At 36.5% G+C, this 25,687-nt stretch overlaps 1 protein-coding gene across 2 annotated transcripts in view; it reads left to right on the forward strand.

Moving 5' to 3' along the window:
* The window catches only part of IMMP2L (inner mitochondrial membrane peptidase subunit 2), an 880,842-nt gene that overhangs the window by 64,026 nt on the left and 791,129 nt on the right, over positions 1-25,687 (forward strand). For both annotated transcript variants that reach the window (XM_017515624.2, XM_017515628.2), the window contains exon 4: positions 14,194-14,297. In XM_017515624.2, the coding sequence (XP_017371113.1) occupies positions 14,194-14,297 (104 nt within the window). The remainder of the gene's footprint in view (positions 1-14,193; positions 14,298-25,687) is intronic.

The raw sequence follows: 25,687 nt of genomic DNA on the forward strand, positions 1-25,687 counted from the left end.
TAATCCTTTGGATATATATCCAGTAATGGGATTGCTGGGTCAAATGGAATTTCTATTTCTAGGTCCTTGAGGAATGGCCACATTGTCTTCTACAATGGTTGAATTAATTTACACTCCCACCAACAGTGTAAAAGTGTTCCTATTTCTCCACATCCTTTCCAGCATCTGTCGTCTCAAGATTTTTTAATGTTCACCATTTTAACTGGTGTGAGATGGTATCTCAATGTGGTTTTGATTTGCATTTCTCTAATGACCAGTGATGATGAGCATTTTTTCATATATTTGTTGGCTTCATAAATGTCTTCTTTTGAAAAGTGTCTGTTCATGTCCTTCGCTTACTTTTGAATGGGTTTGTTTATTTTTCTTGTAGATCTGTTTTAGTTCTTTGTAGATTCTGGATATTAGCCCTTTGTCAGATGGGTAGATTGCAAAAATGTTTTCCCATTCTGTTGGTTGCTGGTTTACTTTAATGATTGTTTCTTTTGCTGTACAGAAGCTCTGGAGTTTAATTAGATCACATTTCTATGTTGGCTTTTGTTGCCAATGCTTTTGGTGTTTTAGTCATGAAGTCCTTGCCTGTGCCTATGTCCTGAATGGTTTTGCCTAGGTTTTCTCCTAGAGTTCTTATGGTGTTAGGTGTTATGTTTAAGTCTTTAATCCATCTGGAGTTAATTTTAGTGTAAGGTGTCAGAAAGGGGTCCAGTTTCTTCTTTCTGCACATGGCTAGCCAGTTATCCCAACACCATTTATTAAACAGGGAATCCTTTCCCTATTGCTTGTTTTTGTCTGGTTTGTCAAAGATCAGATGGTTGTAGGTGGGTGGCATAACCTCTGAAGCCTCTGTTCTGTTCCATTGATCTATATGTCTGTTTTGGTACCAGTACCATGCTGTTTTGATTACTATAGCCTTGTGGTATAGTTTGAAGTTAGGTAGCATGATACTTCCAGCTTTGTTCTTTTTGCTTAGAACTGACTTGGCTATGCGGGCTTTCTTATGGTTCCATATGAAGTTTAAGGTGGTTTTTTCCAGTTCTGTGAAGAAGGTCATTGGTAGCTTGTTGGGGATAGCATTGAGTCTGTAAATTACTTTGGGCAGTATGGCCATTTTCACATTATTGATTCCACCTATCCATGAGCATGGAATGTTTTTCCATCTGTTTGTGTCCTCTCTTATTTCGTTGAGCAGCGGTTTGTAGTTCTCCTTGAAGAGGTCCTTTACATCCTTTGTTAGTTGTATTCCTAGGTATTTTATTCTCTGTAGCAATTGTGAATTGTTAGCTGTATTTCTAGGTATTTCATTCTCTTTGTAGCAATTGTGAATTGTGAATTGTAGCAATTCTTTTTGTAGCAGTTTGTTCTTGATTTGGCCCTCTTTAAGTCTGTTATTGGTGTATAGGAATGCTTGTGATTTCTGCACATTGATTTTGTCTCCTGAGATTTTGCTGAAGTTGCTTATCAGTTTAAGGAGATTTTGGGCTAAGAAAATGGAGTCTTCTAAATAAACAGTCATGTCATCTACAAATAGAGACATTTTGACTCCCTCCTTTCCTAACTGAATACCCTTTATTCCTTTTTCTTGCCTGATTGCTCTGGCTAGAACTTCCAGTACTATATTGGATAGGAGTGGTGAGAGAGGACATCGTTGACTAGTGCCAGATTTCAAAGGGAATGCTTCCAGTTTTTGCCCATTCAGTATGATACTGGCTGTTGGTTTGTCATGAATAGCTTTTATTCTTTTGAGATAAGTTTCGTCGATACCTAGTTTATTGAGAGTTTTTAGTGTAAAGGGCTGTTAAATTTTGTTAAAGGCCTTCTCTGCATCTGTTGAGATGATCATGTGGTTTTTGCCTTTGGATCTGTTTATGTGGTGGATTACATTTATAGATGCGTATGTTGAACCAGCCTTGCATCCCCGGGATGAAGCCTACTGGATCGTGATGGATAAGCTTTTTGATGTGCTTTTGCAGTTGGTTTGCCAGTATTTTACTGAAGATTTTTGTATCTGTATTCATGATGGATATTGGCCTGAAGTTTTCTTTTCTTGTTGAGTCTTTGCCGGGTTTTGGTATCAGGATGATGTTGGCCTCATAAAATGATTTGGGAAGGATTCCCTCTTTTTGGATTGATTGTAATAGTTTCAGAAGGAGTGGTACAGTCTCATTTTTGTATGTCTGGTAGAATTTGGCTGTGAACCCACCTGGACCTGGGCTTTTTTTGGTTGGTAGGCTATCAATTACTGCTGCAACTTGAGCCCTTGTTATTGGTCTAATCAGGGTTTCGGCTTCTTCCTGGTTTAGGCTTGGGAGTGTGCAAGTGCCCAGGAATTTATCCATTTCTTCCTGGTTTACTGGTTTGTGAGCATAGAGTTCTTTGTAGTAATCTGTGATGGTAGTTTGTATTTCTGTGGAATCAGTGGTAATATCTACTTTATTGTTTTTTATTGCATCTATTTGATTCTTCTCTCTTTTCTTTTTAATTAACCTGGCTAGCGGTCTGTCTATTTTATTGATCTTTTCAAAAAACCAGCTCCTGGATTTATTGATTTCTAGAAGGGTTTTTTTGTGTCTCTATCTCCTTTAGTTCTGCTCTGATCTTAGATATTTCTGCCAGCTTTTGAGTTTTTTTGATCTTTCTCCCCTAGCTCTTTCAATTTTGATGATAGGGTGTCGATTTTAGATCTCTCCTTGCTTCTCATGTGGGCATTTATTGCTATACATTTTTCTCTAGACACTGCTTTAAATGTGCCCCAGAGATTCTGGTACATTGTGTCTTTGTTTTCGTTGGTTTTGAATAACATCTTTATTTCTGCCTTCATTTCATTGTTTATCCTGTCAAGAGCCAGTTGTTCAGTTTCCATGAAGTTTTGTGGTTCTGAGTTAGTTTGTTAATCCTGAGTTCTAATTTGATTGCACTCTGCTCTGAGAGAGTTTTATGATTTCTGTTCTTTTGCATTTGCTGAGGAGTGATTTACTTCTAATTATGTGGTCAATTTTAGAGTAGGTGTGATGTGGTGCTGAGAAGAATGTATATTCTGTGGATTTGGGATGGGGAGTTCTGTAGATGTCTATTAGGTTTGCTTGGTCCAGATCTGAGTTCTAGTCCTGGATATCCTTGTTAATTTTCTGTCTCGTTGATCTGTTTAATATTGACAGTGGAGAGTTAAAGTCTCCCACTATTATTGTGTGGGAGTCTAAGTCTCTTTGTAGGCCGTTAAGAACTTGCTTTATGTATCTGGGTGCTCCTGTATTGGATGCGTATATATTTAGGTTCATTACCTCTTCTTGCTGCATTGATCCTTTTACCATTATGTAATGCCCTTCTTTGTCTCTTTTGATCTTTGTTGCTTTAAAGTCCATTTTATCAGAGACTAGGGTTGCAACTCCTGCTTTTTTTTGCTCTTCATTTGCTTGGTAAATCTTCCTCCATCCCTTTAATTTTAGCCTGTGTGTGTCCTTGCATGTGAGATGGGTTTTCTGGATACAGCACACCAGTGGTTTTTGACTTTTTATCCAATTTGTCAGTCTGTGTCTTTTGATTGGGGCATTTAGCCCATTTACATTTAAGGTTAATATTGTTATGTGTGAATTTGATCCTGCCATTTTGATGCTAGCTGGTTGTTTTGCCCATTACTTGATGCCGTTTCTTCATTGTGTTGATGCTTTTTTATCATTTGGTACATATTTGGAGTGGCTGGTGCTGGTTGTTCCTTTCCTTCTTTAGTGGTTATTTTAGGAGCTCTTGTAAGGCAAGACTGGTGGTGATGAAATCTCTCAGCAATTGCTTGTTTGTAAAATATTTTATTTCTCCTTTGCTTATGAAGCTTAGTTTGGCTGGATATGAAATTCTGGGTTGAAAGTTCTTTTCTTTAAGGATGTTGAATATTGGTCTCCACTCCGTTCTGTCTTGTAGGGTTACTGCCGAGATATCCACTGTAAGTCTGATGAACTTCCGTTCGTGGGTAACCCGACCTTTCTCTCTGGCTGCCTTTAGCATTTTTTCCTTCATTTCAACCCTGGTGAATCTGATCATTATGAGCCTTGGGGTTACTCTTCTTGAGGAATATTTTTGTGGTGTTCTCTGTATTTCCTGGACTTGAATGTTGGCCTGCCTTGCTAGTTTGGGGAAGATAATATCCTGAGGAGTGTTTTCCAGCTGGGATTTATTCTCTCCATCACATTTAGGCATACCTATCAAACGTAGATTAGATCTTTTCACATAATCTCATATTTTTTGGTGGCTTTGTTCATTTCTTTTCACTCTTTTTTCTCTAATCTTGCCTTCTCATTTTATTTCATTGACTTGGTCTTCAATCTCTGATATCCTTTCTTCCACTTGATTGATTTGGCTATTGAAACTTGTGTATGCTTTACAAAGTTCTCCTGATGTGTTTTTNGTGGATTTGGCTGTTGAAACTTGTATATGCTTCATGAAGTTCTTGTCTGGTGTTTTTCAGCTCCACCAATTCATTTAATTCTTCTTTAAGTTGTTTATTCTCATTAGCATTTCATCAAACCTTTTTTCAGGTTCTTAGTTTCTTTGCGTTGGGTTAGAACATGTTCTTTTAACTCAGAGAAGTTTGTTATTACCCACCTTCTGAAGCCTGTTTCTGTGACTTCATCAGACTCATTCTCCATCCAGCTTTGTTCCTTTGCTGGTGAGGAGTTGTGATCCCTTGGAGGAGGAGAGGCATTTTGGTTTTAGGTGTTTTCATCCTTTTTGTGCCAGTTTCTTCCCATCTTTGTGGATTTATCTACCTGTGGTCTTTGTAGTTGGTGACTTTCGGATGGGGTCTCTGAGTGGATGTCCTTTTTCTTGATGTTGAAGTTATTTCTTTCTGTATTTTAGTTTTTCTTCTAACAGGCCCCTCTGCTGTAGGACTGCTGGAGGTCCACTCCAGACTCTGCTTGCCTGGGGATCACCTGGAGTGGCTGCAGGCAGTAAGGGTTGCTGCCAGTTTCTTCTTCTGTTATCTTTGTCCCAGAAGAATACCTGCCAGATGTCAGCCTGAGCTCTGCTTTATGAGGTGCTTCTTTGGATATACGGGGGTCAGGGAGCTGCTTAAGGAGACTGTCTGTCCCTTAAAGGAGCTCAAGGGCTGAGCTATGAGCTCTGTTGTTTTGTTCAGAGCTGCTGGGCAGTTATGTTTTTGTCTGTTGCAGTGGAACTCATAACCACCTTTTTCCACAGGTGCTTTGTCCTGGGAAGCTGTGACTTTGTTTATAAGTTCCTGATGTGCTGCTGCCTTTTTTCAGAGCTGCCCTGCCCCTCAAGGAGGTAGTCTAGTCACAGTCTGCCAGCAGAGGCGTTGCTGAGCTGCTGTGGGCTCTGCCCAGCTGCAGAGTGAACTTGCTTAGGGCTTTGTTTATAGAGGTATAATTAGAACTTCTTTGGTAATGGCAATCTGCCTCAGTAATGGCGGACTGCCTCTGTAATGGCAGACTGCTTCGGTAATGGTGGACTGCCTCAGTAACAGCAGATTGCCTCGGTAATGACGGACTGCCTCTGTAACAGCGGACTGCCTCTGTAGTGGTGGAGTGCCTTGGTAATGGCGGATGTCCTTCCCCCAACAGAGCTGGATCATCCCGGGTCTAGCTGCACTTGCTGCGAAACTCTCAATCCGGAGCATTTCAAATTGCTGGTCTTTGTTGGGGTGGGACCTGCTGAGCCAGAATTCCTTGCTCCCTGTTTCAGGCCCCTTTTTTTCAGTTGAATGGATGGCTCTGTCTCCCAGGTGTTCCAGGCACCAGTTGAGATGGCCGCCCAGATTTGTGTGAGTTTTTGTGTAGAAACCCACAGCGCTGGCTGAAACAGCCATCCTGGAAACTCACGGTGCTTTTCAGCCTGGGAATCTCCTGGTCTGTGGGCCGTAAAAAGTCGCTTGGAAATGCGGTGTTCACTAACCCTCTGCATTGTTCTCACTGGGGACTGTACTCCAGAGCTGTTCCTATTTTGCCGTCTTGGATCCCTATCCCTACTATGAACTTTCATTATTTTATTTTTATTTTTAATATGGTCGGAGACAGAAAAGTGGTTTCTTCTGGGCAAGAACAACTTAGAAATGAATCGGAAAGCCTTATTCAGTTTTATGTGGAAATTAAAGATTCAGCATGTATCTTGCTGGGGCTTTTCCATGTAGCTGGCTTATATTACACATAGCAGTCTGTCTTCAGGTTAATATGCAGATATGTTTATGTAAATTTTATATTTCATTGACTACATAATGAATTTCTGATATGGTTCATTAGAACTATAAATAAGAATAGCTATCTCAAAATCTGTTTTATTATCTAGGAAACACTATGCACATATTTAATGGTAATGTTTTATAATTAGTGCATTGAACCAGAAAGTTTGCAGATTTGAACCTTGTAATCTAGTTGTAGTGACCTGAATTGAAGAGATGCTTAAATAATAAAAAGCCTGTTTAAAGAAAACAAACTTTAAAAATATTAGTAATAAGAGGATGTAAAAATCAGATGCTTTATTTTTCAAAAAACAATTCATTGCTTAGTACTTACATTAATGTAAAAGCACTGCATATTGATTGGCAGAAGCCTTAGAAAACATAGAATAATGTAGAAAATAAATAATAATTGACACCACCTTTCAGAATTTTTTATTTTAAAGATATTAGTATATAGTAGTTAAGTTATTAAATGATAACTATGTTCAAGTCATTGCAGTATTGACTTTACATATATTAGTTTATTTAATATTCCACACAACTGTATGATGGAGATACTGTTATTCACCCACTTAACAGATGAAAAAGTACAATCAGAGAGATTGAATAACTAATTGAAGATTGCATAGATTTAAACCCAGCTTTTGACTTCAAAGTTTGCATTTCGAAACCATTATAAATTATTCTTTCTTTTCTGCATAATTTCCTTCTTTCCTTCATTCTCTTTCTGTTCCTGTTTTCCTGTCTCATCTTTCCCTAAATTAGATCATACAAGTTTGTTTTTATTATGTCACATTTTTCACTTATTTGCCAGACATATGCAAATATGTATATTTTCAAAATGTATCATGTTTTATATACATATAGTTTAACCATTGCTAAACCAAGGTTTAATCAGTTTCCTATTATTGGTGTTGAGGTTGGCCCAGTTTTTCACTTGATTTTAGCCGAAATACTGAGAAGCCATCCACTATTGTAAATAATATATGATGAACATCTTTGCATATGTTCCTTTGCACATGTTCCTTTGCACATATTTCTGATAAGTTTCTTAGGACGTCTTTTTAAATGTGACAATTTCAAGACTAAGGACAAGATCACTTTTAAGGCTTTAAATGCATTTTGGCAAATTATCTTTTTGATTGTTTCTAAAGATTTTCATTCCTTCCAGTAGTGTGTGAGAGTGCCTGTGACGCTTTCATGTGATGTTCTATAGTAGAACATGCAGTTAAGATTAGGAGAATAAAACATTAACAACTCAGTATAATTCTAAATTAAATAAATATGGTATATGTTCACTTTTATTTTATTAGGGAAATTGGGCCATGTGATTATGAAGGAGAAGAAATTTTATGATAGGCTATCTGCAAGCTGGAGGTCCAGGTAACTTGTCTCAGACCAAGTCTGAAGGCCTCAGAACCACAGAAGCTAATAGTATAACTCTCAGTCCAAGACCAAGGGCCCGAGACCTGGGGGCTGCTGGTTCAAGTCCCAGAGTCCAAAGTCAGAGGACCTGGAGTTCTAAGATTTCCAAGGAAAGAAGAAGTAGTAGGGTGTCCCAGCTTCAGGAAGGACAGGGTGTGTGTGTGTGTGTGTATGTGTGTGTGTGTGTGTGTGTGTGTGTGTGTGTGTGAGAGAGAGAGAGAGAGAGACAGACAGAGAGAGAGAGAGAGAGAAAATATTTACCTTTATCCTTGTTGTCAAGAGAGAAAGAGACAGAGAGAGAGACAGAGACAGAGAGAGAGATAATATTTACCTTTATCCTGCCTTGTTGTCGAGAGAGAAAGAGACAGAGAGAATATTTACCTTTCCTCTTCCTTGTTGTTGTATCCAAGCCATCAACTAATTGTTTGGTGTCTGCCCATGTTGGATGAGGGTGGATCTTTCTTACTCAGTCTAGTGCTTCAAAAGCCAGTGTCTTCTGGAAACACTCTTACCACCCTCACAGATATACCCAGAGTAATGCTTTCTTAACTTTCTGGGTAGCCCTTAATCTACTCAAGTTGACACCTAAAATTAACCATCAGAAGGGGTATAGGCAATAAGTACCATTATGTAAGAGGAATGTTCCATTTCTAACTTATAGCTTTGTACAGACCTGGCTACATTATAGTCTATTTTATTATGCATACCTAGTAAGACAAATCTGAGAACTCTAGAAGCTATACAAATTATAGAGACCCCTGAATAGCAAGGGAAGAAAGATGGCATTCTAGACCATTTTGTCTACATTCTTACAAAGGTGTGACATCTAATGATTCTAAGAATGTACACTTACTTTAACTGTACTTATTTCATGCTTCTTGGCCAGTGCTACGGTGTCAAAAAGTCTAAATCAACAGTACTATTTCAGTTCCTTCTGTTATTGCCCCCGCCCCTGCAGATATGTCTTCAAAGTAATGGTTCTTCAAAAGAAGTCTGAGGGCTACTGTTGGGGCTTGTGGCTGCAGCTGGGCACCATCTTACTTAAAAGCACAGGTTTGATATTTACATGTTGTAGATTGTCTGTAGCCAGTGTGACTGGTGCTTTTTATAAGCCTGAAAAGGTTGAAAGCATTGCACCCAAAGAAGTAAGGTCAAAACCAGGCTTTCTTGATGTCCTGTAGGCAGTGAATCATAGCCTGTAGTCTTTTTAAAATTAAAAAATGAATAAAATATTTTTAGCAAAAACCCGGAATATCATTTATTGATTGATGGCTTCAGTTAAATCTTACAAGGCAAGAAGTCTATTGTGACTGTGTTTAATTCTCTAGGAGAATTTTATTTTTGTAAACCAAAAAATAAACTTTTCCAAAACTGTCATAGAGATTTGAGGTTAGACACAAGCTGAGGATTTAGGATAACTTGACAATAATATTTGTTTTTAGCAGAAATAAAAGTCCTTCAGCATAGTCTTTGATCAGAGAAAAGATTAAAGCCTAACTTTTGTGTTATGCTTGTTTCAAAGCAGATTCAATAGATATTGGCTGTTTCTAGCTTTAGCATAACTTACTAACATCTGCTGAAATCTGCTGACTTATATTGTATATCTTAGAGTGAACTATATGGTGCTTAGGTCAGAGCAAAGCATACAAACTAAATATATATTTGTTATAAAAAACAATTTGTGAAATACAACTCAACCAGAGGAAAACAACATGGGGGGAGGGGTCAGCAGAAAAGGAAATCATAATTTCATCAATCAGAGCTAAGGAGTGTTAGATTTTTAAATGCATATGTTTTATATATGTCTGTATATGTGTGTGTATGTTTTAAAAATAAGAATTTAACACGTAGTGGGTGTAAAATTCTTAAAGGTATTCATAACTAATTATGCAAATTAAAATTTTTTGGATTAATTTATAGAGGCAGAACAATTAAGGCCACAAATAAAAGTATGCCAACTACTTGCTTAAAACAAGTGAGGAGACAATCAACAAAAAGTTTAGAAATGAAGGGTAGCATTTTCTGCCTGAAGACTTTCAGTTTACTATGTAAAATGAGAAATGTGCAGGGCAATATTTAAATGTTTAATTTTTCTTAAGTCTTATGGAAAAGATACTGTATCTGATTTTGTTTCCCTTTATTTTGTTGTTGCCATCATTAGTGTCCTATTTGTTGACTGCTACTCTGTATCATGACTGTAATGTTTTGTAGACTATCAGTTTTATTCTTGTAGCAACCCCATGGGGTCAAGTGTTACTGCAATTAGTCCCCATTTTATAGATGAGGAAATGAGGCAAGATGAGGAAATGAGGTAATATGGTTAATAAGAAATGGAGACAAGATTTGAACATAGTTTTCAGTGTTTAGAGCAAGGACTCTTCAAAACACTGCTCCAACTTTGATTTTTAACTTTAGTGGTCCATGGTAGAAGCAGAGAAATAGATGAGTATAAGAATACAAGTTGTTGAAGAAAAGACACGCGGAGCAGGTGTTGGGCTTGGCTTGTTCTTTGTGAGTTAGTGTTTTTCCCCTTGTTACTGGAAATCACTGACTAGTAGCAGGAATATCTGATACAATCACATACTTTGAGATACAGGTGGAAACTCCCAGATTAAATATTCTCTAGGATTTCTTCAAAAACTTTATTACTTGAAGTTAGTTACATTTTGATGTAGTCCTTTGGAATCTAGGATTTAAAATAGTAACAAGAAAATACAGATTCTGTGGTCACATAAGATTATTATTCATGACTTTTTATTTCCATATGATGTCTTCATCAATTTGAAAAGATTGCTTGCTCTGGCTATTTTTTTTTCTTTTTCATAAAGCTTTTGTTTTTATTGACATACAGAGAACTATGGTTCTTAAGGTGCTATGGGAATAACTTCCCAATTCAGGAAGGTTTTTCTTTATGATGCATTGTTGATATTCATAAGTGTTAGATTCATAAATAAACAATAAGGATATTTTAATGTGTTGTGATTACCATTATTTCATTATGAATAATAAAGCCCTATTCAACTATTTCTAACTCTTAAATTGCCTAACTTGTTGAGACACAAAAAATGTCTTACTATACTTATCTAGAATATGTTTTCTAGATTAGTGAAAAGACAACTAAGATTTTTAAGCTGGTTGACTGAGAAAAGGGTAGACAGGAAGTAAGAAAATAAGAACGGTCTGGGCATAGTGGCTCATACTTGTTGTCTCAGTACTTTGCGATGCTAAGGCATGAGGATTGCTTGAGGCCAGGAGTTTGAGACCAGCCTGGTCAACATAGCAAGATCCCCCAATCTGTACCAAAAAACCCATAAAACAAAAACAAATAAACTTCAAAAAAAACGAAACCAATTTAGCTGAGTGTGGTGGTATGCACTTGTAAACCTGTAGTCCTAGCTACATGGGAACCTGGGAGACTGAGCCCAGGCATTCAAGGCTACAGTAAGCCATGATCATGGCATTGCACTTCAGTCTGAGCAAAACAGCGAGACCCTCTTTAAAAGAAACAAAAAAAGAGTCCAGGCAAGGTGACTAATGCCTGTAATCCCAGCATGTTGGGAGGCCAAGGCAGGTGGATCACGAGTTCAGGAGTTTGAGACCAGCCTGGCCAATATGGTGAAACCACATCTCTACTAAAAATACAACTGGGTGTGGTGGTGCACTTGTAGTTCCAGCTACTTGGGAGGCTGAGGCAGAAGAATTGCTTGAACCAGGGAGGCGGAGGTTGCAGTGAGCCGAGATTGTGCCACTGCACTGCAGCCTGGGTGACAGAGCAAGACTCTGTCTCCAAAAAAAAAAAAAAAAAAAGGAAGAAAACTTTATTTGTTAGGAAATGATAACAAATTCCATTTTAATCCTGTTGAATTTTTTGTCAGGTAGTCAAGTGAAATTGAGGGAATGTGTTCTCCTTCCGGGTCCATGAGGGGGTGTAGTTTTAAGGTCAAGAATTTCCCAGTGCCACGACCCCTCCCATCTCTCTCCATCCAGGAGATTTAATGGTTTATATTTGAATTTCGCGGGCGCAGGAAGAGACTAAGAGTCAATCACCCCAGCAGAAGTTTAAAGGAACTCCTTTTATTGGCCAGAGGAACTTGGGAAGGTGGGACTTTCTCCCGGGATAAATTCCCCTACTCCTTCACACACAGCTCTCTGGAATCCCCTCCCACATGGTGGGAGCCCCCTTTCCCCTCTGGAATTTCCCTTCTGGAATCCCCTTCCACACCATGGAAGTCTTTCTCTTCTTCTCTTTAGCTAAATAAAATCACCTTTCTGCAACACTTCTTGGGTCCGATATTTACTTTTAGGAGCATACGGCGCAGCCATTGCTTATTCTCTGAGAGATTGGAGACCAAGAACCCACAGCATTCTCTCGGGGGAGCTGTGCCTCACCAGCACCCAAGAAAACCTGATTACAGAATGACTAGCAGGGAATTTAAAACTGAGATTTAAAGCAGAGATTTAGGTATTATCACATAAAGGAGTTGGTGAAAGCTCTGGCAGTGTTTGAGATGTTCAAGGATAACCAATATTTTTCAGCTACAAAGCCCTGGATCAAAAATAATGTCAGGATAATAGGCTCCACGAAGAATTTTGACATATTTGTCAACTCTTTCTTCTTAGAAAATCTACAAATAATCCCAGGAATCTTTAACAAAAGACGTGTCATTACTGCTCCAGGGACTGGCTGTTGCCCCGCGTTCACTGTTTTCCCTGCTTTTGCTGTGCCTGTGGTTGTGTCTCCACTGGCTGCTGTCATCAGCCCCGCGAGGAGGGTGGAGAACCTCAGTTGTTGTTTGGCACCTTTCCTATCACCACAGAAATGGCCATTTCCCGTGGAAGCACTCTTGGAGAGTCATAATTCAAACAAATCAGCAAGAAAAAAACCAATCCCATCAGAAAGTGGGCTGAGGACATGAGTAGACAATTCTCAAAAGAAGATATACAAATGGCCAACAAGCATATGAAAAAAATCTTCAACATCATTAATTATCAGGAAATGCAAATCAAACCCACAATGCAGTGCTACTTCACTCCTACAAAAATGGCCATAATAAAAAAATAAAAAAAATAATAGATGTTGGTGTGGATGTGGTGAAAAGGAAACACTTTTACACTGTTGGTGGCAATGTAAAACTAGTACGACTTCTGTGGAAAACAGTGTGGAGATTCTTTAAATAACAAAAGTAAATCTACTGTTTGATCCAACAATTCCTAGCAATACTAGGTATCTACTCAGAGGAAATTAAGTCATTATATGAAGAAGATACTTGAACATACATGTTTATAGCAGCATAATTTGCAACTGCAAAAACATGGAACCAGGCCAAATGCCGCATCAGTCAACAAGTGGATGAAGAAAATGTGGTCTATAAATATATCATGTAATACTACTCAGCCATAAAAAGGAACAAAATAATGTTATTCACAACAATCTGGTTGGAATTGGAGATGATTAGTCTAAGTGAAGTGAGCCAGGAATGGAAAACCAAACATTGTATGTTCTCACTGATATGTGGGAGCTAAGCTATGAGGGCACAAAGGCATAAGAATGATACATTGGACTTTGGGGACTTGGGGGAAAGTGTGGGTGGTACTGAAAGGTAAAAGCCTGCACATTGGGTACAGTGTACACTGCTTGGGTGATGGGTGCATCAGAATCTCATAAATCACCACTGAAGAACTTAATTCATGTAACTGAACATCCATTTGCCTACAAAACCTATCAAAATAAAAAAGGAAAAAAAAAATTGAAAAACAGTGAAAAGGCTGTCTCAGCTTTTCTCATTCTTTTGTCCCCCTTTTCTTGCCTCAAGCTTGTTATTCATTGGCTTTGTCTGTACCCCTGTCCAAATGACAGGTATGCTGGTTTCATGGTTCCCCAATCAAATTTTTATGCCTATATGGTTCCTGACCTTTAGAAAAATTCTTACACAAACTGTTTCTTAGTTTTTGCTCCATTAATTCTCAGGCACAGTAAGACTTCTCTGAATTTTAGGATGAAGGCCCCTTATTAGGCTCAAACTGGGACCAAGACCCTTAGGACATGTGCTCTTTTGAGAAAAGACAGGTCAACATGGGAAATCCATTCATTTTAAAATGATAATCCTGTCACCTCTTTCTTTTGTCCCCTTCAGTTCTTCATATGACCTTAAAGATTTGTGGTTATGATTGTGAATTGGGATTATTTCCTCTTTTCCCCAGATAGAACAATGGTGTGTACTACCGTGGAATTAGATCCTATATGAATATTTTGTTAGGACGTTTGACTCACTTCTTCCTCAATTTTTTATACTATTCTTAAGTCTTTTCCTACCTCATTACTAGAGTTTACTAAAGATTTTAATGTCTGGCACATGCTCCTTTCAAATACCTATTGGCAATTCATTTTTTTCTGGTTCATCTGTGAAGAATCCCAACAAGCCTTTTTGAGAACTCATAATTTGTAGTTACTTTAGAACAGCAATTTATAGAAAGGTACTGTATTAGAAATGTTTTATTTCACTCCACTTGAGCTATGAAGTGCAAGAACCATGAAGATTGAAAAATGCAAATGATAGATATGTCTTTTTCTCCTTATTTTCTAGCCTTCTTTGAATCCTGGGGGGAGCCAGTCATCTGATGTGGTGCTTTTGAACCACTGGAAAGTGAGGAATTTTGAAGTACACCGTGGTGACATTGTATCATTGGTGTGAGTAATTCAGAAGCATGATATATTTGTATATAAAATTATTTATACTTATGCTGATTTAACTGGTAATCCATTGTTAATATCATGTTGCCCATTATTAAATTGAATTCAGGTTAAATATGTGTTTTTAAAAAATGAATTTTGCAATGTAAGAATGCTATAAAAGGAAATTTTTCTTTTGCATTTAAAATGTTTGTTGACTAACATATTTGGATTGGCTAAAATGTGTTTAATGAAATGTTGATTAGAAATTATTAAAGATATATGCATTTAGTATTACTTTGGAATATTTTGAAATTTTGCATCTTGGTAAGCAACTTTTTTTGTTAGCCCAATGTTTTCTTGGTTTGTATAGCTAAAAAGTATTCCTAGAAGGTGATAATTGTGACATGAAAATAATTGACGTTTATATATATCAGGAGTTTAATGAAAAAGGAAGTTTGAAAGACTAGTACTGGATGCTTCTGTTTGGGGCCAATAGGTGGCACTGTTTCACTGTTACAATATTATGACTGGTCAGAAATAAAAATTTCATTCCGGTCTTAATGTAGAAAAGGAATGTCAAGCTGTGCATAACTGACGTGATGATATAATACATAGTCCTAGGACATGCTTAAATGGTTTGGAGATTTTTGTTTGTTTGCTTTAAATTTACTCTAGGAAGACTGCAGCCAAACTTGTCTAATTTCTTCTGGTTTCAGATACTTACAAAAATGGTTTAGTATGATTCCCTGTTATGCCAGTTAGGGGCAGCAATTAATGTAGCAGTGTTACTGCCATTTGTCTTGGCGACAGTAAAAATATTGGGTAAAGACTTTTCCCATTTATATTTCTGATTTTTGAATTGGAAGGATTTTTTCTGTTGGATAGTAACTTGTAATTGTTTGGTAAAAGCAAACCAACACCTGCTTATTCATACTTACTGTTGGCTAGTGCTTTATGGAAATAGATATTCTATAAATGTGTTTCTTTCAAGACTATTCTACCAGTATTCATTTGAAAACATATTAACCAAATCTGGTTAGTGACTAATGAAATAAATTCAAGTGGAGTTTTGTATGGCAGACATCCAAGGAGGGATATTAAATGCTTCTCAGGTTTTGAGTGCTTTTAAAAATATTAACCTGCTCTTTGAAGTGTACTTTTATTTTGTCATTCAGAGTATTATCTTTGCAACCTCCTAAACAACCTTCCTATGCTGGCTTAGCCTGTCGTATGCTTATTATTCTTTTGCCTTTGGTTTGACAAGGTTACATCCTCACTTAGTTGGTGATGGAAAGGATACCCACCCAAGTGAAAGAGGTCACACTATACACAGACAAATGTGCAGTATTTTTTTCCCCCTCGTGAGAAACATGCTGACTATCTCCAACCAAGGGGACTTGAATAGATAATTGAAAACTCAAACAAGGCTCCTTGATATTCAGGGTTGCATGGGTCCATAAAAGTACCCTACCATGTCATGGAGTATATTAAAAAGAGCACACTATCCTTTTATGAAATATTCATAGTGATTGATATTTATTGTATACATTAACTTCAAAACTATTCTACCCAAATTGGGATTCATATATAAATTACAGTCATTCCAGTTGAACTGTGTTTTTAATGATTCAGTTATGTGCTATATCTTTGTCATGGACAAATAACACAAACTTTCATATGCTTGTTCCTAGAGGAGCCATTTACATAAAAGAGTGCTTGGTCACTGGTATTATATATTTAACAACAGATGATCATGAAGCAATATTGTTACTTTGAGAAAGAAACAAAAAATCTGATACTGAATAAGGTATAAGGAAGGGTTGAGGCTATCTGTGCATACAAGGGCAGAAAGACGTTAAAATCAGAAGTCATAAGTAGAGAAAAGTTTGTAAGCTATTGTACAAAATGTACTGATACCAGATTGTATGCCCTGCTTTTGTTTTGTATTACTTTGTTTTATTTATCTATTAACAAAGATCAGGGTTAACTGCAATAGCACTTCTAAGAGAAGGGTTGAATGTTATAATATGGATTCCTTCCTGGTTTGCTGCCATTAGCGTACATAGCCTTCAATTGCCTTTACTAATAATAAGGCAAAACATTAATGATCTGGGAAAAAAATTACATATGAACCAATATAACTTCTGCATTACACTGAAATCTTTTCTTCATTTACCAATTGTCTATGTTACTTTATGTTAGAGAAACATACTATAGCAAAGCAGACCGTCCTTTCTATTGCAATGGGTTTTGTTCAGAGTTGGTCAACCAGCGTTGTTTCCTAAAGCATGGGAGGTCTGGTGGAGGGAGGTGGGTGCATATTATTTTTTTGTGTATATTTCTTATTTTTTCCCGTCCCTTTCTTTCTGTAAAAAGTTGGTCACAGTGGAGTTATTGTTTAAGTATGTTATTCAGTAACTATATTTATTTAATAACATTACTGGTCACACAAAATACTGATTTGGTATCATCAACTCCTCAGTATATGTAGGTGACATCATACTTTCTTAGTGGATTTATGAACTAACAGTGGTGATTAAGGTGGATTTTCTATATCTTGGAATTGACTTTTCATTAACCTTTGTGATGGCCTTCCTGGCTTAGTGTAAGTAGCGTTATTTCACAATAATATATCACTTAACAAGTCCATTGGGACAGAGATTCTTTCATAATAAAGTCTAAATAATCACATTTAACAATGTTTTAACCTTATTTTACTTTATTTATTTTGAAGAAATATTGCAGAAATCGTATAGAGTTCCTATAAATCCCCTAATATTAACATTATATAGAACCATAATTCAATTATCGAAATCAGGAAATTGATATCAGTAGAATATTATTAGGTCTAATCTGTAGACCTTAATCAAATTTTACCTGTTTTTCCACTGATGTCCTTTTTTGGGGCAAAAATTCTACTCTAGACCCCATATTTTCATTTTTTATGGCTCTCTAGTCACCTCCAATATATGCCAGTTCCTTAATCATTGTCTTTTGTGACATTGACAATTTTAAAGGGTACTGGCCAGTTATTTCGCAAAATGCTGCTCAGCTTCTCTTAATGTTTGGTTCTAGACTCTCTTTTAATGGAGAAGCACTGATGTTGATGGCAGTTGCTGAGGCTGAGGAAGCTGCAGCAGTGGGAACCCCTGAATGAGGGAGAACTCTGTCTGAGTAGGCAGTAGGGCCAGCTGGGGAGGTGGATTCAACAGGGGCAGAGGAGAAGGAGATGGTAGAATTTCTCTTTCAGGCGTGAGTTTTTTTTAGTTTCTTGAAATCACATACTTGGGTCATGACTACAAGGGTTCGAGGCTTCTAGAAATAACTCTACTGAGTCAAATTTATAGTTGCTAGGAAGCAAAGAGGGAGAGCGTGTGGGTGGGAGAAAAGGCCACAGTTTATAGAGAGCGAGAAAGGAAGGAAGAAGGCCTAGATCACAGATTTCACTATATTGAGCCAGTATTCAGTTCTATAGTAGAAGGTTGGGGTAAGAGAATTCTCATTTAATGAGAATGCCTGTAAGTAGGCATTGTGCTAAGTGCTTTGAATATGCCGGTTTTATTTAATTCTCACAATATCTGGAGATAGTGATTTTTAACATAAAGAAGCAGATTTAGAGCAAGTGAAAAGCAGGGCCGGAATTTGAATCCATGTTCATTTGAGTCTAAGCCTGTACTGTCTTATGTAGCAAGCACATGTAGTTATAGCACACTTGAAATGTGGTGATTGCTGCTTGTTAAAATCATAATAATTTGGATATATTCACATAAGTAAGTATATTATTAAAATTCCAACTGTTTCTTTTTTCTCTTTTTCTTCTAATTTTATTTTACAAGAGGTTGGGTCTTGCTATGTTGCCCATGCTGGGCATGAACTCCTGAGCCTAAGTGATCCTCCTTCCTCAACCTCTTGAGGGCTGGGACTACAGGCAAAACCACTGCATCTGGTTGATCCTTTCTTTTTTAAATGTGCCTAATAGAAAATATAAAAGTACACATGTGGCATATGTTTTATTTCTATTTGATAGCACCATGTCTGAATCTTTTCCCATTATACACTGCTGCATGCCTGGAGGGTGTCTGAAGTGAACTAAGATGAAATCCTAAAGTCTGAGATAGAAAACACTAAGGTAGTTACTATGAAGCCAAGGTAGTTTTCTAAAGATAGGTAAACACCTCGTGTTGGTGAGAGTATTGGAATGATCAGGTCCAAAGACAGAGAGAAAAAGATACATAATCTATGAAGAAAGAGATAGAAAAAAACTAACCATAAATTTTAAAAGTACTTATTGACTGCTTATTTTTTTTAGCTAAGAGTTCTAAATTCACTTTTATTTGATTCTTATTAAGAAAAACCAATAAAGTAGGTATTATTGTTATCCCTGGTTTTATAAATGAGAACACTAAGGCATAGACAGGCTAAATAACCTGCTTAAGGACATAGCAAGTATTGATACATGGCAGAGCAAAGGTTTGCAGTGCCTCATATCAAAGCTGTGTCTTACCCATCATACTGTGATGTCTCTATGTAATGTGATACGATGGTTTGGTTGAGTAACATCTATTCTCACCAAAGAGATCATGCAGGCCCTGGTGTGTCTACATCTCTTTTTTTTACTCCCATTTCTTTAATCAAATTTCTGTTACAGTGGTTTCTGAAATACGTGGTAGCCTCTTCATTGATAGCAATAATACTATATTATGAACATATAGTGTACATACAGTTTCAACAGCTGATTTGTGACATGCTAAACTAATTGCCACTTTCTGACAGGTGGCCAGCGTGGTGGCTGCATCTCCATCGATAAATATGAGCAAAGAGTCATGAAGATTTGAGCCAGGGAAATAGATGAAATAGAATAGAGCCTTCAAAAAAAAAATGAAAGGTGTTTTGTGTCTTGAGGGATTGTAAATCTTGAAAGGTTCCTTGACCCACCAAGGAAATTAATTGGAATCTGCCAAAAATGGAATTTCATGTTTTGCCCTCAGTAACGATAATACTGAATAATGACCCATAATTGTATTAAAAACCAGTTATCAATTGAGCTGGGAAAATATAATTGTGTATACTTATCTGTTCTATCTGTACTGGTTCCCATTTAAAAAATCTATGGCTAAACATTTTTCTGAGTTTGTAGTTAATATTGTACATTTATGAACCAAATATAGAAAGACCATTGACTTTCACAGATTCTATAGGCAGGATGAAGTACCTACTTTTCTAGTTTTTTTTTTTTTTTTTTTTAAATTGACAGTAAAATGCTGGGGAGCGGAGGAGGGCGGGTGTGGAAATTCCATGTTCCATATTGCAGTTTATTTTAAAGAGAGATGTAGTTTTTGGCACTTTTAATTATCCATAGTAATTTGTAGTCATTACTTAGTATATGTATAAGTAATGTTTTTAAATAAATAAAATGAGGTAGTATGAGTATTATTGCTATCGTTTGATATAGATTACAACTGATTTTTAAATGCTGTTCATAGCCATATAGAAAGTTGGTATCCTTAAGATAGTCCTTAATAGCAATTTACTTTCTTAAGTAGGATAAACTGGCTTCACAATGCTTATACATTCAATTATGTAATGAGACATTTTCTTAGTTCTGAGACAAATTACAGCTTAGAAATGTTTTATAAATTTCAATTTTGAATTAATGTGATTTTCTGTTAATGTAACCATAGGAGATATACATAGCTTCTGTTCATCCTGTTTTATAAATGCTATAACCTTTTAGAGGTACCTAGAAGTTATCAAAGAACAAAATTATACAGGCAATGTTCTATTAAATACTAATGCTTATGTTTATAAATGTGTTTATTTTTACTCTGAAATAATTTAGTCTCTGAGAACACTGTTTCTTATATTAAAAAAAAAATGAGTAAATGCAAAACACCATTTACAAAGGACCTCCCAAATACACATTACATATTATATGTAAGGAGTCAGATTGAGCCGTTGAGGAGAAGCATTTTGAATGTTAGTTTACATGACAATTACAACAGAATTAAATAAGATTTTAGAGTGGTAAACAGTTTAGGTTTTAAGCAGGAAATGGAACACAAGGCAAATCAACCATCGTATAGGTGTGTCAACCTATCTTAAATACTTTTGGAATCAGTAACATATAGAGGCATACATAAAGATAGGCCTCAGGTCAGTCAGTGGCTGATTTCTACTTCTGACTATAAATGGACTAGTTTATTTCAAACTAAGGCCTATACTGTGAATAATGAGAAAACTAGATTAAAATTGATCTATCTGTCTATCTATCTATTATCTATCTATCTATCTATCTATCTATCGGTCGACAGTTGAGCACTACCGAGGGCTAAAGATCTAAGAATGAAAGGAAACACACTGAAGTGAGCCCTGTATTTGATGTATTTTTTTTACCTTGGGTTCTGTCAATTTGCAAGCAGCACAGTGGTCAAGTTGAGAAGCTAAGCAGCGATATCTAAGATGGTGAGAGGGTGAGCAGAAATGTTGGCAGTTTCACAGTGCCTGCAAGCTAGAATTCAGGAAGGAGGAAGAAGGACCCTGGTAAAACACTCTTAACTTTTCAGTGGGATTCCTGTAGGGCTATATCCTAGGAGTTAGGGGGAACTATAAAAAGGCTACTACTCACAAAAATCAAAATGTATCCTTTGATAAACTCAATCTTGATTTTAAGGTGATCTGCCTTTACTTTAACTGTCTGTCATTGTTGGAAGCAAGAGACACAGCTGAGGAGAGAATTAGTGAACTGGATGATAGGTCAATTAAAAAATATATATAATGGAACATGGTGGGAATAAAAGAATGGAACATGCAATTATTAGTGTAAATAGTATAATAGTGAAAAAAGCTGGCCACCATTTAATTGGAGTCCCAGATAAATAGGAGAGTAGGAATTGAGGAAGAAGCATTATCTTAATAGGTTAATGCCAAGAGTTTTCCAAAATCAGTGAAAGACATCAGTTCACAGAATCAAAAAGCACTACTGGAATAAATACAGTGAAAGCACATGTAGGGCATATGGCAGTCAAACCACTGAAAACCAAAGAAGATAAAAGTCTTAGGAGGAAAAAAGATATATTACCTTCAAAGAAGCAAAAATATAGCCCACCTTTTCAACTGATGGAAGACTGGAGATAACTGAATGACATCGTTAAAGTGGTAAAAGGAAAAAAACGTCAATGTAGAATGTTGTACCTGTTGGAAATATTATTAAAAAATGAAAGAGAAATACTTTTTTTTTTCAGACAAGCCCCTAGCACATGCTCAGTTGTACTATTGGAGTTCACTTACAAAACAAATTCAAAGTGTTAAGAGTTTCAAGATGGTAGCTTCAGAGCATTAAGCCCCAAATGTGGGGGCTCTTCTGAGCCCTTCTGAGCCCAGGATTGTGTGTGTGACTGCAGTGGTCACATTGCCATGAAGCCAGCCCTGGTGGTTGCTACAGGGGTGGGCACTGAACCTAATCAGATCCAATTAGAGCCATTCCTGGAAATGGATATATAAATATTAGGAATGAAAAGTATTTATTTTGTTAAGAATTTGAACAATATGATATGCAGAAAACAAGTCACATTTCCTTAAGGTTACCTCAGTAAAATATGAGCCAAATGTAATAGTTAGAACGTTGGTTCCCAAGTGAATTCCATTCTCTAATTCCCTGGATACTAAGTATAATAAGATGATGTATCCTTGAATAAGTTCCTTTACATTGCCAAAGGGGCTTTGCAGATATAAATAAGTTTATTGATCAGTTTACCTTAAACATTTTCCTGGATTATCCATGTAGGCCCAGTGTAATCACACGAGCCCCTAAAAACAGAGGCAGAAGTAGTAGTTAGGGAGATGCAGCATACGAAGTCAGATCCAACGGACAAGAAGGATGTAACATATTGTTACCGCCTTTGAAGATGCCGGGGCCATGAGCACAGGAAAGCAGGCTGCCTCTAGAAGCTAAGAATGACCTTCACTCAAAGATCACCAAGAAAACAAGTACCTCAGTCTTATAACCGCACAGAATTTTGCCAACAACTTAATGTGAGCCTGGAAATAGATTATCCTGTAATTTCTAGATAAGGGCCTAGACCCATTGACACCTTGATTTTGGCCTTGAAAGACCCTAAGAAGAAGACCTAGTCAAACCCACTAGACTTCTCTCTTAGAGAGCTGTGAGATAATAAATAGATGTTATTTTAAGCCTCCGAATTTGCTGTAATTTGTTACAGTAGCAATAGAAAATCATCTTAAGCAATAAAAAATACAAACAGTTCTAAAACCACCTTCACTATGTACAAGGAAATGTACTTTTACAAATATTATTAAGCATTTGAAAACATTGATTTTATTTATGTAACTAATTTAAAAAATTTTGTTTTCTTCTCTGTGAAACAAATCTGAAAGCCTCTACCTGCCAGTTCTGTGCAAGACTATGGGACTAGGCTTTGGGAGATCTTGTTTCCACTTTGAGTTGCGTCATTTTTAACTGGCTGAGTGACCTTGGACAAGTTATTTTAATTGTTCCTTGGATCAATGATATCATCTGCAAAATAAGAGGTACAGACTAGCTGATCTTTAAGGTCTCTTTCATTTAAAAAAATGCATGAAAATAGCTTTAGGGATCAAAATGGAATTGTTAGTAAGCCTAACATAAGATTCCCTTGGGATATCAGAAATCTATGTTGCATAGCTTTAAAGCTGGAGTCAAAACTGACTTGAAATTTTTTTTTTTTTTTAAAGAATAAGAGCTATGTTGGCACATTAAATAGAAAGTTTGGGATAGGCGACTTGGAACACCAGGTCTTTATTGGCAAAAGACATCAAATGAATATATACTTACCAAGATTATGTCTATAGTTGCAATTATTGAATGTTGAAAACATAAAAGTTGGCAGGTAGATGTTTTACAGAAGGATGAGATCAAAATCCTTTCCTATTTAAAATTACTCAAAATAAGATAGTGGTAGAAATCTTTGTTTCTTTGTTCTTTGTAATTTATTCTGGGAGTAGAGTTTTTAATATGCTAATGGTTAATTTTGTTCTTGTTATCTCCATCTTTCTTGTCAACTTAAGATATGGTTCTTGCTAATAAAGACACTAGAGTCTATATTCTGTTTCATAGTTTAGGTCTTGGAAAAGTAGAAGAAATCTCTAAACTAAACTTAAACATAACCTTATTTGATTCAAGGTCAGTAGATACCTTTCATTTTTCTTTTCCTTTTAGAAAAAAACAGGCACTGTTTTGGTAAGTGGAGGTGGCAGGGCTGAGAAATGTGTCTGTAGCTGATAAGAAAGGGAAAGGGCTTAAAATGACACCCACCAAATTTTATCAGTGCCTTGGAGCTCAGGAAAGTATTTCTTTCCAAGAAGAGAACAGGAATGCCTTTTAAAAACATTGTTTATTTCCATTAATGAGAAACCTCAAGGACCCATGAAAGGTTATTCATTTGCATAATCTAGTGACAGGTTTACTCATACTCAGAGGTTACATTAATATTTACTGATGGCACAAGTATAGGTTTCACTTTATTAAAAATTGTATGGATGTTGGAACTGCTGTTGAAGAAGCTGGCTTGGTTTGGTTTGGCTATGGATATGAAAATTATAATTTGGTTTTCTGTACTTTTAGAGGTCATAAGTTACATTGTAAGGATTTGATTTGTGTATTTGGATTGCTGGAAAGTTACCATGTAGTATTATGAAAATACAGTAGGAAACATTTCAGTGTGAAGAATAGTATATCTCAAATAAATTTTAATGTAGAATTAAGAATCATTAAAATATTCCAGGTTTATTAAAAATTAATTATTCTACTAGAGGATCTTTAAAGAGCAATAAGAACTTGAAGAAATAATAGGAAAGCTTTGGTTACAATGACACTGTGTTAATTGAGTTGAAAGAAGGTAAAGAATGTATTAACAGAATGGATCCAAATTTGGCAAAAAAGATTTGTAATAAATCAAGGGGGGAGATCAGTTAATAAAGAAAGAGGCCAATTATCAGTGAGGGGAGGTGAGTGTATTTAATGATTCTAAATGAAAGGTTAAACTGCTTGGGTGAATTTCAGTTTAACAAAAAGGAAGAAAAGCAATATGGATAATTAGGCAGTAATAAGATCATACTGGAAAAAAAAAAAGCAGAAAACTGCCTTAGGTGTTAGGGGAATATTGGCTAATGAACTTAAAGTCCTGCAATTATCTTTGAATATTCACTTTAGATTTAGAAATGGGAGAAGTGATGTTTTTACTTATTTTCAAGGAAGTATGATTCTTCAGCACACTTTATCATATTATGGACTTTAAAAAATAATTTCAACTTTTATTTTAGATTCTGGGGGCACATGTGCAGATCTGTTACTTGGGTATATTGTGTGATGCTGAGGTTTGGGGTATGATTGATCCCGTCACCCAGGTAGTAAGTATAATAGCCAATAGTTAGTTTATCAGTCCCTTTCTCCCTTTTCCCCTCCGCCACCTAGTAGTCCCCAGTGTCAGTTACTGTCATCTTTGTGTCCATGAGTGACCAATGTTTAGCTTCCATTTATAAGTGAGTACTTGTGATATTTGGTTTTCTCTTTCTGCGTTAATTTATTCTTAGGATAACAGCCTCCATCTGCATCCATGTTGCTGCAAAGGACGTGGTTTCATTCTTTTTCATGGTATTCCATGGTGTATTTGTATGACATTTTCTTTATTCAGTCCATTGTTGATGGGCACCTAGGTTGATTCTACATCTTGGCCATCGTGCATAGTGCTGTTATGAACGTACAAATGCTTGTGTCTTTTTGGTAGAATGATTTATATTCTTTTAGATATATGCCCAGTAGTGGGATTGCTGGGTCAAATGGTAGTTCTGTTTTAAGTTCTTTAAGGAATTTCCAAACTTCTTTCCACAGTGGCTGAACAAATGCTATTAAATGCTGCTTATTGCATATTCTCTAGAATATCGATATTGAATCTACCACAGATGCTTATGCAGTGTCATCACTAACAACCATCAGTTATTCTTAACATGAAGTAGGTTGACATAAACACCAACAGTGTGATTCAGTCTGCCAATATTGAAGGAGCAGTGATTCTCTGTAGCTCCATGCTGGATTATGCCTTGCTAAGAATAGTCAACAGTGGGACACTTAGCATCTGCTATATATTAAGCCAAAAATGGACATATACAACCAGGGAAAACTTGAAAACTTTTAAGGATGTAGTAAAGCTCAGGTTTTAATGACATCTGGCTCTGTACTTTTGTATTTTTTTGTATTTGATATTTTGTATTTTTGGGAAGGCTGCCACATAGGAGTCCAGAATGGAATAACTTTGAAATAGATGAATACACTAACTCCAGTTATGTGAAGAGGGGCCAGAAACAGCCAGGCAAAGAAAAGAAAACACATTGATTGCAACGGAAAACTTCTC

Source organism: Cebus imitator, unplaced genomic scaffold (assembly GCF_001604975.1).
Source record: "Cebus imitator isolate Cc_AM_T3 unplaced genomic scaffold, Cebus_imitator-1.0 Scaffold554, whole genome shotgun sequence".
NCBI lineage: Eukaryota > Metazoa > Chordata > Mammalia > Primates > Cebidae > Cebus > Cebus imitator.